This window comes from Vipera ursinii (assembly GCF_947247035.1).
Source record: "Vipera ursinii genome assembly, chromosome: Z".
In the NCBI taxonomy this organism is placed as follows: Eukaryota; Metazoa; Chordata; class Lepidosauria; order Squamata; family Viperidae; genus Vipera; species Vipera ursinii.
Window position 1 is genome coordinate 36,310,131 of NC_139517.1, and position 12,884 is coordinate 36,323,014.

At 38.1% G+C, this 12,884-nt stretch overlaps 1 protein-coding gene across 1 annotated transcript in view; it reads right to left on the reverse strand.

The window, feature by feature from the left end:
• Window positions 1-2,019: 2,019 nt before the first annotated feature.
• SMARCD2 (SWI/SNF related BAF chromatin remodeling complex subunit D2) overlaps window positions 2,020-12,884 on the reverse strand; it is a 66,773-nt gene continuing 55,908 nt past the window's right edge. The window contains exons 3-13 of the mRNA XM_083376282.1: window positions 12,504-12,546; window positions 11,819-11,941; window positions 11,514-11,633; window positions 10,279-10,374; window positions 9,199-9,300; window positions 8,402-8,563; window positions 6,505-6,602; window positions 5,372-5,507; window positions 3,906-4,028; window positions 2,966-3,067; window positions 2,020-2,323 (exon numbers count right to left, since the gene is read on the reverse strand). Coding sequence (XP_083232408.1) covers window positions 2,270-2,323; window positions 2,966-3,067; window positions 3,906-4,028; window positions 5,372-5,507; window positions 6,505-6,602; window positions 8,402-8,563; window positions 9,199-9,300; window positions 10,279-10,374; window positions 11,514-11,633; window positions 11,819-11,941; window positions 12,504-12,546 — 1,159 coding nt within the window. The 3' untranslated portion in view covers window positions 2,020-2,269. The remainder of the gene's footprint in view (window positions 2,324-2,965; window positions 3,068-3,905; window positions 4,029-5,371; window positions 5,508-6,504; window positions 6,603-8,401; window positions 8,564-9,198; window positions 9,301-10,278; window positions 10,375-11,513; window positions 11,634-11,818; window positions 11,942-12,503; window positions 12,547-12,884) is intronic.

The following is a 12,884-nucleotide window of genomic DNA, read 5'->3' on the forward strand; positions in this document are numbered from 1 at the left end:
AACTTAGCAGTAGCAACTATTTATTGGGCTGCTTTTGTTAAAAATTACAAATTTTTGTGTGCAGTAAATCAGGACATGCAATTGTTGGGAGCCTAAGTAACTCAGTGAACTCATAGCAAAGTCTAAACTTTTGGGGAAGAGGTTTCTTAAGGCATCCTTGAACTATGTGGTCAAAATAGTGTTTCCCCAAAAATAAGATCGGGTTTTGTTTTTTGCCTCCAAAAGAAGCACCAGGCCTTATTTTGGGGGGATATCTTACCGACAGCCCCGCCCAGGTCTTCTGCAGCTGAAAGAGCAGCTTCATTCTGCAGCTACATTCTGGTCTGCATTTTGCAGTCAGGCCTTTCTGGAAGGCCTATGCAGCCAAGTGTGGATTCAATCCATAGCTCGGTCCTCAGCTGCAGAGGTCTTGCAGAACCGCACTATGGATTGAATCCCTAGCTCAGTTTGGGCTGTAGAGGCCTTCTAGAAAGACCTGTGACAGAAATGCAGGCCTGGCTGCAGAAGACGCTGCAAAAGTGGGCAGGCGACGAGAGACCTGGTTGAAAGGTAAGTGGGTACAGGATGCATGTGGCAGCTCCACATCCCCACACTAGCTTGATTTTTAAGTGTGTGTATCACCCCAAAACTAGGGCTTATTTTTGGGACAGGGTTTATATTAGTCCCACCCCCAAAAATCAAGCTAGGGCTTATTTTTGGGATAGACCTTACAGTAATAACTAATAATTTCATATATGTGCCATTGTAAATACGGATGAGTTCCTAATGTGTTACTGAACAATACTTTGAAACTACTGATCTTTTTAACAAGTTCAAAGTAGCCTTGTCATTACATTCAGAACCAGCTGAATTATCTCTGGTGATCAGCCACAAAACTAGATGATTTCATGTACTCAATATAGTTGGAATTGTTTCATTTTGAACACGCTGCATATGAAAAATAATTTTGCAGTCTACATCAGAGGACCCTATCCTCTGGGCCATGGCCAACTGCTGAGCTGTGAGCCGTTTGGAACCGGGCAGTGGAAGTGGTGGATGAGTGCACACGCACCTCTCCATTTGCGCAAGCAGCGGGAAGGCATGCGCTCAATTTGTGCAAGTGGTGCGCATGTGCGCCTGCTGCTCACAAATGAGTGCATGTGCACGCTTGCTGGCCACTCGTGGAACCATCTCCCCCCCCTCCCCAATCCGCAAAGCTGGAAAGGTTGGGGAACTGGTATACATAGAACACAGCGCTGCTCAAGGCATATGCAGTTAACATCGTGTCTTCTTAATTTATAGTATGCTATTTACCTTTTATTAAAAAAATTCCCATTTAACACACTAGCCAGTCTACCACATGGTTTAATCAGTGTCCCCAACATCCACCCCCCTACGGAATTGGAAAACAAGATTTTTAACATCAGTTGCTGCTAAAATGTATGTTTATTTTTTAAAAAACTAACATAAAAACTGGTAACATACTTGCTTCTAGGTAAACATCCCATCAGCTTCTACTTAGCCAAACTATATCAAGGAGCAGGCCAGGAAGCAGGGTGATAATCTTTGGAAGATTTAAGTGCTGAGGGCCCAAAAGCTTGGAAATTGAAGGCACTTGAAGGAAGTTAGAAAAGGTTGAGGAAATTACTACTTACATCCTTTGCCAGGAATACTACTTCTGGCACTCTAACCTTATCATGTAATATACTCTCCATTGTTCTAAATCACACGCACACACACATACATGTATATATTAATGGGAAATGATTGTCATTAACAGCATAGTAACATCTGAGCACCGGCCTTTCTTTTTGATATTGTGGAATATCAATTGCATAGGGTAGAACAGAAGTCACCACCAAGTATACATTAAAAAACTTTCTACAGGAAACAGCTCTGCACCGCAGCCCGACAAAAGAAGAGATAGTGCAAAGATTAAATGCCAGCAAAACTGGCAGGAATGGACACAAGCTTTGATTAAAAGTGAGCAGCACGTTCTTGCATTGCAAGACTGCAAAAGCTCTGCTAAGAGGTAGAAGCAACTCAAAACAAAAACTCCCAGTCTCCCAAAGGCAAAGCACATATGAAGGGCAGGTTTTGGTGAAGAAGAGCTCCCTTTTCTCTGCTGAAGGATACCTTATATGAGCCCACAGAGAGTACTGAACATATAATATGCAATAGCAGCAGAATCCACCCCCACACCTTCCAAGAGGAAAGGACAAGGACTGTCTGCCTATTGGTCCATTCCAAAGTACCAAGAGGTGTGGAAGAACTGCAAAAGAAGGCAGCACTAAGTAAGGCGAACACCAAGCACTTGTTCCAGTTCTTGTCTGCGCTGCTGAACCTGAAAGACAGAAAACCATTATAGAGATGGATGAGAACCACAAACAGAACAAGCATCAGATGCATATATGGCTCCTTCCTTACAGAAATAGTATGGAAAACTCTTAAGTGCTCTAATTGCCATTTCAGGACAAATTATCCATGGGAGAGAGAAAAACAGGGAAGTCAAATATTTTTTATTTTATTTTAATTCCATTTTATATCCCGCCCTTCTCCGAAAACTCAGGGCGGCTTTACAAACTTAGCAGTAGCCTTCATTCTATGTATATGCCTGCTTATTAGGGCTTTCACACACACACCCCAAGCGGCATTATTACAAAGTCAGCTTAATTGCCCCCAACAATCTGGGTTTCTCATTTTACCTACCTCGGAAGGATGGAAGGCTGAGTCAACCTTGAGCCTGGTGGGATGCGAACCTGCACTAATTGCAGGCAGCTGGTGTTACTTAAGGAGGCATTAGCCCACTGCTCCACCAAGGCTCTTATAAGAAAATATAAGAAAAGCACCTTGATCAGCTTTGAAGACTGCACTGAAAGAGGTGCTGCATTAAAAATACAGTTCTATGTTCACTCTGCCTCCATGTTGAAGGAAAATATGTTAGGTATTTTTTTTAAAAAAGCTACACTGAATTATGCTCTCCTACCTTTGCAAAGATGTGTCGTCCAACAGCTTCTTGCATCCATGGTTGCTGATAGAAATCAGCCCTTCTCTCTTCTTCTGGGTTCCCAGCCACATCTGTAATAATCTAAGGCAAAATGGAGGCATGGAAGATGGTATTGTGGGACATTTAATGTTTCAAAACTGAGACTCGGTCATACTGAAATTTAGCTAATTGTGAATATTGTAAACTTAGTTAGATTTCAATCTAATTCTGGGGTTCCCAAAGATTGAAAACAATATAAAATATAAAAAATATAAAGAAAGGGAGGCACTAATACAGAAATGCCTGTATTATATTGCACCATATAAATATTATAACCAAATAAGGTGTATAATATTGGGCAGTCAAGCATTTGAGGAATACATAAACATGTTATCTCTATTTTATTTTTTCCTTCCTATTTAAAATTCATCTTTCCCACTCTGTGGAATAAATGATCTGCTTTGCATATTTTTCCTTTCTTGAAGATATGAAAAAAAAATCAGGAATTTTTGGGGAAGGAAGGAAGGAAGGAAGGAAGGAAGGAAGGAAGGAAGGAAGGAAGGAAGGAAGGAAGGAAGGAAGGAAGGAAGGAAGGAAGACTTCAAGCCTCATAAAAGAGTGGGATCAGCAAACATGTAAACAAAAAGGCAACTAATTTCTATCTAGAATGTAGCCTGAATTTCAAAATGTATGGGTAGCTGACAGGATAACTTGCGTAATTTTGACTGTTAGTCTTAAAGGAACTGAATATTTGAATTCAAATTCATAGAAACTGCCAAATAAAGGGCAGTAAAAGCCAAATTATGTAAGCATTCTAGTAATTCCACAAAAACAATTATGCTAACAAGCCTTATTTAATTCAATGTAGCTTACTTTGAACTATACATGTATGGAGTTATAAACCCCTGCATAAATCCTCCCAAGTCATCCAAATACTTACCTTCAAATCCCTCTGTTGAGATCTGATCCACTCCTGAATAAAATCCTGAGGATTATTACTAAAACTCAGCATAAAATCTCGTTGTGTCTTCAACTGATTAATAGATTCAATTGTTTCATGAATCTGTACAAAAATACAAAAAGTTCCTTATGAAAAAGAACAAATTTGCCAGGACTGAATAAGTCTGGTAAACATACAACATAACCCCTCTAAAGCTGTGCTATTAATGTGGGGCTCCCAAGATTTGGAGGGATATCTGTATGTATACTGCCTACAACAGATTAGTAATGACCATCGATCAATAGTCTTCAAATCCTGCAACACTGTATAGCACCAGCTGCTATTTTAAATCAATACATTTGATATTCTGGAGCAGAAAACAAGCAGAAAAAAGTAATAGACATTCAATATGAATAGAGAGCAATGAGAATGAAAGAAGTGAGAACAGTAACTTCCTATTGTCCTTAGACAACATGGTGTGGAAGAAAGATTAAAGAGATAATACAAATTACTTTTACTTCTTTTTCTAATTTTGATTTTTCCTTTGCTTTTTCTTTGTACTGTCATAATTTTTAAATGTCAAGTCAGGCACAGAATTTACTCATCTCTCTACTGATACTTTTCTAAGTTCAAGCAACAGGAAGGTAACAAAATTCAAGTTTTGAAAATCCATTTAAAAGGAAAGAAAGATACATGGCATGCAATGTAAATCAGGCACTACATTTTTATACTTCCTTTGTTTGGATCTTTACAATTAAAGGTCTAAAATACTGTGTGTGCGCACGTGCGCATGTGCACGCACGCGCACACACACACATTTATACAAACTTATATTAGGTGTAATGTTTTTAGATTTCTTTTTCTTTTTGCTACTAATTCCAAAAAGGTTCTAAGTTGCTTAAAAACAATGCTGAAGTAAAACAGAATAAAAGAAAACTGCAAAACAACAATTACCTATTGCAGGGAAGGCACCTCTGATATCATTATTCCCCAGAAAGCGTCTAGGGATTGATGGTGCAGTGGACCCCCTCTCTGAGATAGGTAATTATTACACTTTATTTTGGTTATTTGCAAATTGCTTATAATCTCTTTTGTAAATGAATACATTTAAATTGCAGAAATAAAATTAAGAACAGTAATATTGCACCACTGAAAATATGTCACTAAATTGTGGCAATGAGATTTTGTTGGATTGCAAATGGGATTGTTTGCTCCTCTATTTATTGATCTGTTGTTCTGAGACACCTTAGTAGCCAGTTTGTTTTTTATTCTCAAACATAGATAGAAAGCATTGCATATGAGAAAGTTTTCCATGCCAAGTATTTTATGAATGCTAGTAGAATTAAGTAGATCTTTTTAAAGGGGATGTGTGTAAATATAGCATCATGCACACTACATTATTCCCCAAGCTAAGAAAGATAACAAGTTTTAGTCTTTTTCCTACCGCATAGTTGATAATGTGTTACCTTGATATCCAGGGAAGCAATTTCTTGCTGATTAGTGGTGGAGGCCAAGAAGTTGCTCATTTGGGCTTTCAAGGGATCATCTACTTCTACGTCAATGTCATAACAGGCTGTTTTCTTTTGATCGTTAGGGTCCACACTAGACAAGTCAAGACAGGAGGATATAATTAAGAGGTGAGAAGTATTCTTCCTTAGAGTTATGTCTTTACCACCACACTGTACAGATAGGTATAAGGACTAGATTCTCTCTTACATTACCCGCAGTAGCCTTCTAGAGAGACAGTAAAAATCTGAAATGTAAGTTTTCCTTACACCAAATAGGATGTGCAAATTTGAACAGCTCCAGGGATTGTAATATTTGGATATGCATCATAAAATATTTTGTTTAAAATATGTAAACATTGCCTTTCCTGGGCTCCTGTGGTGGAACCCCTGGCTGAAGGAAAGGAGGCCCTAATGGGGTACTTAAAAGACATTCCAGTTTAGAGTCCATTTGGAGGAAGAAAGTGTTGACCTTTCTTCCTTAGGTCTATATCTGCTGTCTCCCAAGGAAAGGCAGACTGTCTGATGAGACAATAGTATTGATTGGTAATCAGCTATAAAAATATCTATTTGAACTTTTCTCAGGGCTGTTCTAATTGCATTGGCCTGATAGCTCAGAAGAGTTTGCAAATGGAAAATGATTATAAAAAACCAGATAACAGAAAACAGAATTTCACAATCAGAATAAAATAAAACATGAAACAACTTTCTTTTAAAATTATCTGAATTAGAGAAAGCTTGAAATTCAAAAGGTCACTAATAGAATAATTCAGATATAAATGAGGATAAATTTCTCCAGAGATAAGAAATGTAAAATAGATAAGCAGTAATATTATTCAAATTGTTCAGATTAAATACCTTCTCTATATTCAATTTATACAGAAGCACACCGACACTATTTCTAATTCACAAGTAACAACTCAGAAAGACCCAGCGTAGAGTTAAGATTCCAGAAGGCTCTCCAAAGACAATTTTTAATGAATACATGTGGATATGGATATGGATATGGATACAGTTAGGTATCAACTGAGCGTGTAATTAGGTTGTTCCTTAATAATTTTAGGGAATCTAAAATCTTATAGTATCAATCATACCTGATAATGTGATTGATAACAATGGGATCTGGATGTTGTAAGAGTCCTGCCAGTTTCATTGGAATCTCAGAAAATCTCATACGGCTGCAATTGAAGATCTAAAATGAAGCAAGAAGACAAACCTTAGTAATTCCAAAGGGATAACATCTGGAGAAATAGGTGTGCTCAAAGTAAACCCATGGGACATTCTAATTCTAAGGATTGGATCTATAGTGTGATAAACACTATTGTACAGGTAGTCCTCGACTTATGACCACAATTAAGGCCCAAATTTCTGTTGATTAATGAGACATTGGTTAAGTGAGTTTTGCCCCATTTAACAAACTTCCTTGCCACAGTAAAGTGAATCACTGCAGTTGTTAAGTTAGTAACATAGTGGTTAAGTGAATTTGGCTCCCCCATTGGCTTTGCTTGTCAGAAAGTCGCCAAAGGTGATCACATGACCTTGGGACACTGCAACCGTCATAAAGGTGAGTCAGTTGCCAAGAGTATGAATTTTGATCATTTGACCAAGGGGATGCTGCAATGGTCATAAGTGTGAAGAACTGTTATAAGTCACTTTTTTCAGTGCCGTTGTAACTAAATAAACTGTTATACGTTGAGGACTATCTGTACTGATTGTTTTTAATCTAAATATTCACGTGTGTACCTACTCATGGTGAATTACTGTTACTGTTTACAATCTGCCTGGCTGATTCGATCTTGCAAGATCCGTGCACTGGGTTCCTTCAACTAACAATGTCCTCTATCAGAACCCTGAAGTATGCCTTCTCTATAGCAGTGCCTATCCGCTTGGAATGGTGTTCCCTGAGATCTGGACAGCTGCACTCTTCTGCGATTTAGAACAGCCCTTCCCCCAAGTGGGATCCCCTGCTTCATTTCCTTCCAGTCTGTAATTCTTTCCACTTTGTATCTTTTTTCACCTTTTTTCTACCCTTTAGTTGCTTTTCTTTGTTTTAATTGTTCTGAGCCAACCAGTCATTGGGCATTGGCTGCGCGCATGTACAACAACAGCAATAATGTGAACTGAGTAACAAAATAGTGGACTTCCAATTTTTTTAAACAATATAGTTAAAACTTATCTGAAGAGATTCTGACAATCTACTTTGTTAGTGTATTACCTCATCAAGCTTGCAAGATTGACAATCTGCAATTTATTCTGCTTCTGTTATACTATTTTCAAATTAATGGTAGTGGTAATAGAACTAAGCAATGGATATGAACTTGAGAAGATATAACAGATACAAAATCAGGAACTAAGAAGCGGAATTATGTGTGAATTGACATTCTAGTTCCCAAACATGAAAACTGCTCAGTCCCCAGCTTCCTTTTTTATTTCTTGAATATAGTTGCTAATGAAAAGGATGCGGTGGCTCAGTGGGTTAGGACGCTGAGCTTGTCGATCAGAAGGTCAGCAGTTTGGCGGGTCGAATCCCAAGTACCGTGTAACAGAGTGAGCACCTGTTACTCGTCCCAGCTTCTGCCAACCTAGCAGTTCGAAAGCACATAAAAAATGCAAGTAGAAAAAGAGGGACCACTACGGTGGGAAGGTAACAGCGTTCCGTGCGCCTTTGGCGTCTAGTCATGCCGGCCACATGACCAAGAGCGCTGGCTCTTCGGCTTTGAAACGGAGATGAGCACCAGCCCCTAGAGTCGGAAACGACTAGCACGCATGTGCGGGGGAACCTTTACCTTATAGTTTCTAATACTTAATGTTCATATAATGCCCATGTGCAAAGAATCATATGCAATATAAGCAATACTCAACACCAAGATAGATTACAGACTATTGATCAGCTTGTGTTTAGGATTGATATGGAGTGAAGCTAAATTAAGATGATTTGTGAAAAAACAACTTCATTTAATAAAATATCCTAAACAGCAGAGACATACTGACCTGGCGAAAGTAGCGGTTGCAATTGATATATTCTTTCTCATGACAGTCCTGAAGTTTGTTATATTTGATATAGAGCCATAGGGCCTGCATTATGCTGGCACGAGTCTGGGTGTGGACACCAAGCAGGCGAGCCAGACGTGGGTCTAGCTTGTATTGAGGAGGCTGAAATGACAATGTTGCCTAATTAACATATGTGCTGTCCCATCAATTTTGTAATCCCAGTTCCCTTTTCAACTTTTAATCTGTTTTCTCTAAAAAATGAAATAAAGCATGACGCTTCTGATGAATAATATGGAGCAAGAGAACACACAGTCTAGTATTAAATTTAACTTTAAGCTTCCTTAAAAGGAAATTAAATGCAACTTTATAGTTATCTTTATCAAATGAGCCACAATTTACAATGGAGAGCAATTTTAAAAAGAAAATTGTTAAATTCTGGAGGCAAACTTAAGTTGTACAGCTTTGCTCTAGGTAGAGAAGCTGAACATTTCACATAATGAACTATTGAAAAAGCTGCCTGTGGGCCAGGATCTGTTTATCTTCTTTCCAGTAAAGCAGGGATTCCTAACCTTTTGCTACCATATTTCCCTTTAGTGTAATCTCAATATACATACTTCCCTTAAATATCGAAGGACTAAAATGAATACAAATGAACAATGAGATCAATATAATGAAAGTTTGGAAAGGGTGGCTTTATTGTAAAATACCTTTTCTGGACTCTTAACTGCACTACCCCAAGAAGATAAATCTCACCATTTGGGAAACCCTGACTTTGCAATGGTAATTTGCCTTCTTACCTGATGATCCAGCATGAGAAGCAGAGTGCATTTTACGTTCACATCACCAGGGCGCTTGACTTGAAAGCCATCTGTCTCTTGGGTTGTTGGCATCCGGTGCCACTAAGGTAAAAAAGGTATAAGTAATAGGACTTTTTAGTGCAAAACAAGTGAAAAGTGAAAACAATCAATCTCCATACAGTATCTTACATGGTAATAATCAGGTTCCAGATTAGTGGCTTACTGCTTAGTTTTGTAGTGGGTAGAAATTAGAAATGTGAACCTTCTGCCATAATTTAGAAGAAATATCCTTGTTATGACAAAATACAGTTCAGGTAATAGCCTTCTCCATCAATTCTTTTCTATTCCATATATCTGTCAATTTCTGGTAGATGCACCATTTTGGGGGAGGGCAAAGCCTACACCTGGACTATAAGTAAAACACACTGAAAAATGCACAATCAAGAGTTGGTGGGTTCATGAAGATTCTAGTCAACATGAAAGGAATCCTAATTCTAATTTGCCTACAGTATTGACTAACCTAGCAGTTCGAAAGCACGTAAAAATGCAAGTAGAAAAATAGGGACCACTACGGTGGGAAGGTAACAGCGTTCTGTGCGCCTTTGACGTCTAGTCATGCCGGCCACATGACCACGGAGACGTCCTCAGACAAACGCTGGCTCTTTGGCTTTGAAACGGAGATGAGCACCAGCCCCTAGAGTTGGAAACGACTAGCACGCATGTGTGGGGGAACCTTTACCTTTTATTGACTAAATCTTGGTTAAGCAATTTTTATAATCAGTTTGAATAAACTAAGAAATTAAATTCTTTCAAACTATTGTGCTAAACTTACTAATAAAAGATGAATCAATTCAATAAGTTAATCAACACTACTTCAAATTAAACAAGCACAACAACAAAAAAGAAAAAAAGGTGGGTGGAAATTATAAACAAAACAAATTCAAAAACCTTTGGCCTAAAAACTTTGAATATAAAATTAGTAGTCTTTATGTCAATTTCTTATCCATGAATCTAAGTTTAACATGACATTGTAAACGCTGTGAGCTGTCTATTTTACACTGTACATACCAAAATACCCACCTCCACCAGGTGATTGTCTGGTCCATATAATTCTTTGTCTAATTCAATAACCAAGCTCTTGAAAAAGGATGAGAATTTTCTCTTCTGTTTACTTGGCTGTGACAGAAAGACAAATGAGGAAGTGAGCTTTACCATTCTCACAATCACTTTAGAAGAGGTCCCCAACCTTTGTGGCTTAGTGGCCTGGATGTGTGCGTGTGGTGGTGGGGGGAGATGGCAACTGGGCCACATGAGAGGCGGGCCAGGGCGTGAACGCATGCAGACCTTATATAAAAGAAGGGTCAGCTTGACTTATGCTGGTGCAGATGTGTGCAAGTGCCCTCTGGCTTGCCACTCATGCAAGTTGAGCTTCACGTGCATGTGCGCACACTCCAGCCCACCACTGTAGTGGGCCACGGCTGGGGATTGTGGACCTCTGCTTTAGAAAACACACTTGTCAAAAACGCTTCATTAAGTGAGGGATAAGCAAATAATATCACCTTTATTATTTGTAACATATACTATTATACTAATTATGCAATATTTATTACCATTGCAATCCATATACTCTGGGCAGTAAGGAGCAGTAAACTAAAGAACAGTTTGATCTAATGCTTAAGAAACTGGAGCGAGCAAATTGAAGTTCTGATTCTGCCTTAGCATGGAAGCTATCTGTGTGACTGGTGCAATTAGCTTTTTTCAGCCTTAGGAAAAAGGCTATGGCAAACCACTTCAGAAAAACTTGCCAAGAAAACTGGACCTGTCCAGCCAGTAACCAAGAGTCAATAATCACTCAAAGACACAAATATATGTATTTTGGGTAAGGCTGCAAATAGAAAAATAAAGAATACTTATTATTGTTATTTTGCCTAAAAGTATAATTTTTCTATTATATTTTTTAAGAATGAGAGATCATTTGAGCATTTAAATTACATATATTAAGCCAGATCCCAAGAATTCTAATTTAATTGGACATTGCAGTAAGCAGAAACTGAACTAGTCTAGCCTTTGGTCCGCTCCAGCAACACCCTTAAACATAAATTATTGCTCAAAGAGGACAAACACACATAATGTCTTTGGTATATGCAAATTAAGAAAGGATTAGTCAACAGCTAAATGAAGCAATAGTTAGCTGCCTGATGCAAGATCTGTTTAATGGGTGGATAGGAAGCAGGGCAGTTATCCAAAGGAAACACACATTTGTCATTTTCTATCTGTCACAAGGTTACCTCTTAACAAAGAAATTTCATGCTTACATCATCAAGAAGTTTGCCTTCCACACGAAGTTCCCATGAGGCTATACGCTCACCACCCTCGGACTCCTCTTTGCCAGGAGTAAAAGTATTAGAGATGTAAATACGCAGCTTCCGTTTTTGCTGAAAATTTAGAGAAAAACATTAACTGCAAATAGCAAAGAAATCATCATACAGGCACATAACAAATCCACAAACCAGTTTTATGGTTTTGACCTTTCTCCAAGATAACTTAAAACAGCAAAACTAGTCACAATGGTGGATTCAGATTGCCCCTAATAGAGATTTAGCTGATCCTCTCTCTCTACCGTCAAAGGTTTCTTGATTGCCTCTTGGATTTCCATTCTTTTGCGGGCAATTGTCTGGTCCAGCTTGCGTTCAAAGGCCAGTAAGTCCATGTAAGCCTGAGACTCGGGGACTAGTTCACGAATCTACAGAAAAAGAATGGATTATTAGATAGTTATCTAACAAATGCTATCACATTTTCTAGTGCTTTTAAAAAAATAAATGTTAGGTGAATATCAATTAGTATTATTGTCCAGGACTGTGATCTCCCAGGATACAGACAGGGCTTCCCTATTTTTTTTCTGTCACTGGGAAAAAAAACAATGTAACTTTGCCCTAATTTAGAAAAGAGTAAACGTATATCAACCTGAAAGGTGATTGTGAACAAAAGCAGCACAGAAATCTCTTTCTAAATTAAAAGTGATTTAATAATTTGCTAGGCTGGTCAATAGGATGTAACACATGCCAGGTCCTCGGAAGTAACTATAATCCATATAGGAAGATTTGACAAAAGGTAAATAAAATTTCATAGTAAGTTCATTTAGTTTCTATGAAAGACAATCAGCAGCAAATACTTTATTCTAGAAAGACATGGATGATTGATAGTCTCAAAGTCTGCAATATTTCTCCCCATTTGGATCAAATGTGCTCACTGTCCTAACTTTTTATCTTTAATGCCAATAATGCTTCCACAAAATGAAAACTTACCCGTTGTGGCAGGATTTTGTCAGCCATCTTTCGCCTTTTCAATCTACAAGAATTGTACATAAAATAATAAATAAAAGACCCTTGTGGAAAATTCATGTTCATTTTCTACAAATAGACTGAACTGATTGCAATCTATTCATCTGTCACAAAAAATAATATAATCCCAAATGTTCTCCCCAACATTTAAGTGAAGATAGAGAATCTATCACTTTCTATAAGCTGCTAAACTATTTTAGCAGTTTAGTCAATAAGGCAATGAACCCTAGAGGGCCTCAGATGTACCACTTAATTTGTCTAAATTAGGAATTTCCAGACTTTTCAGTATCACAATATCTTATCTCGGTTGGGCCCTTTCAACAAAAAAATAATTCACAATTAAAA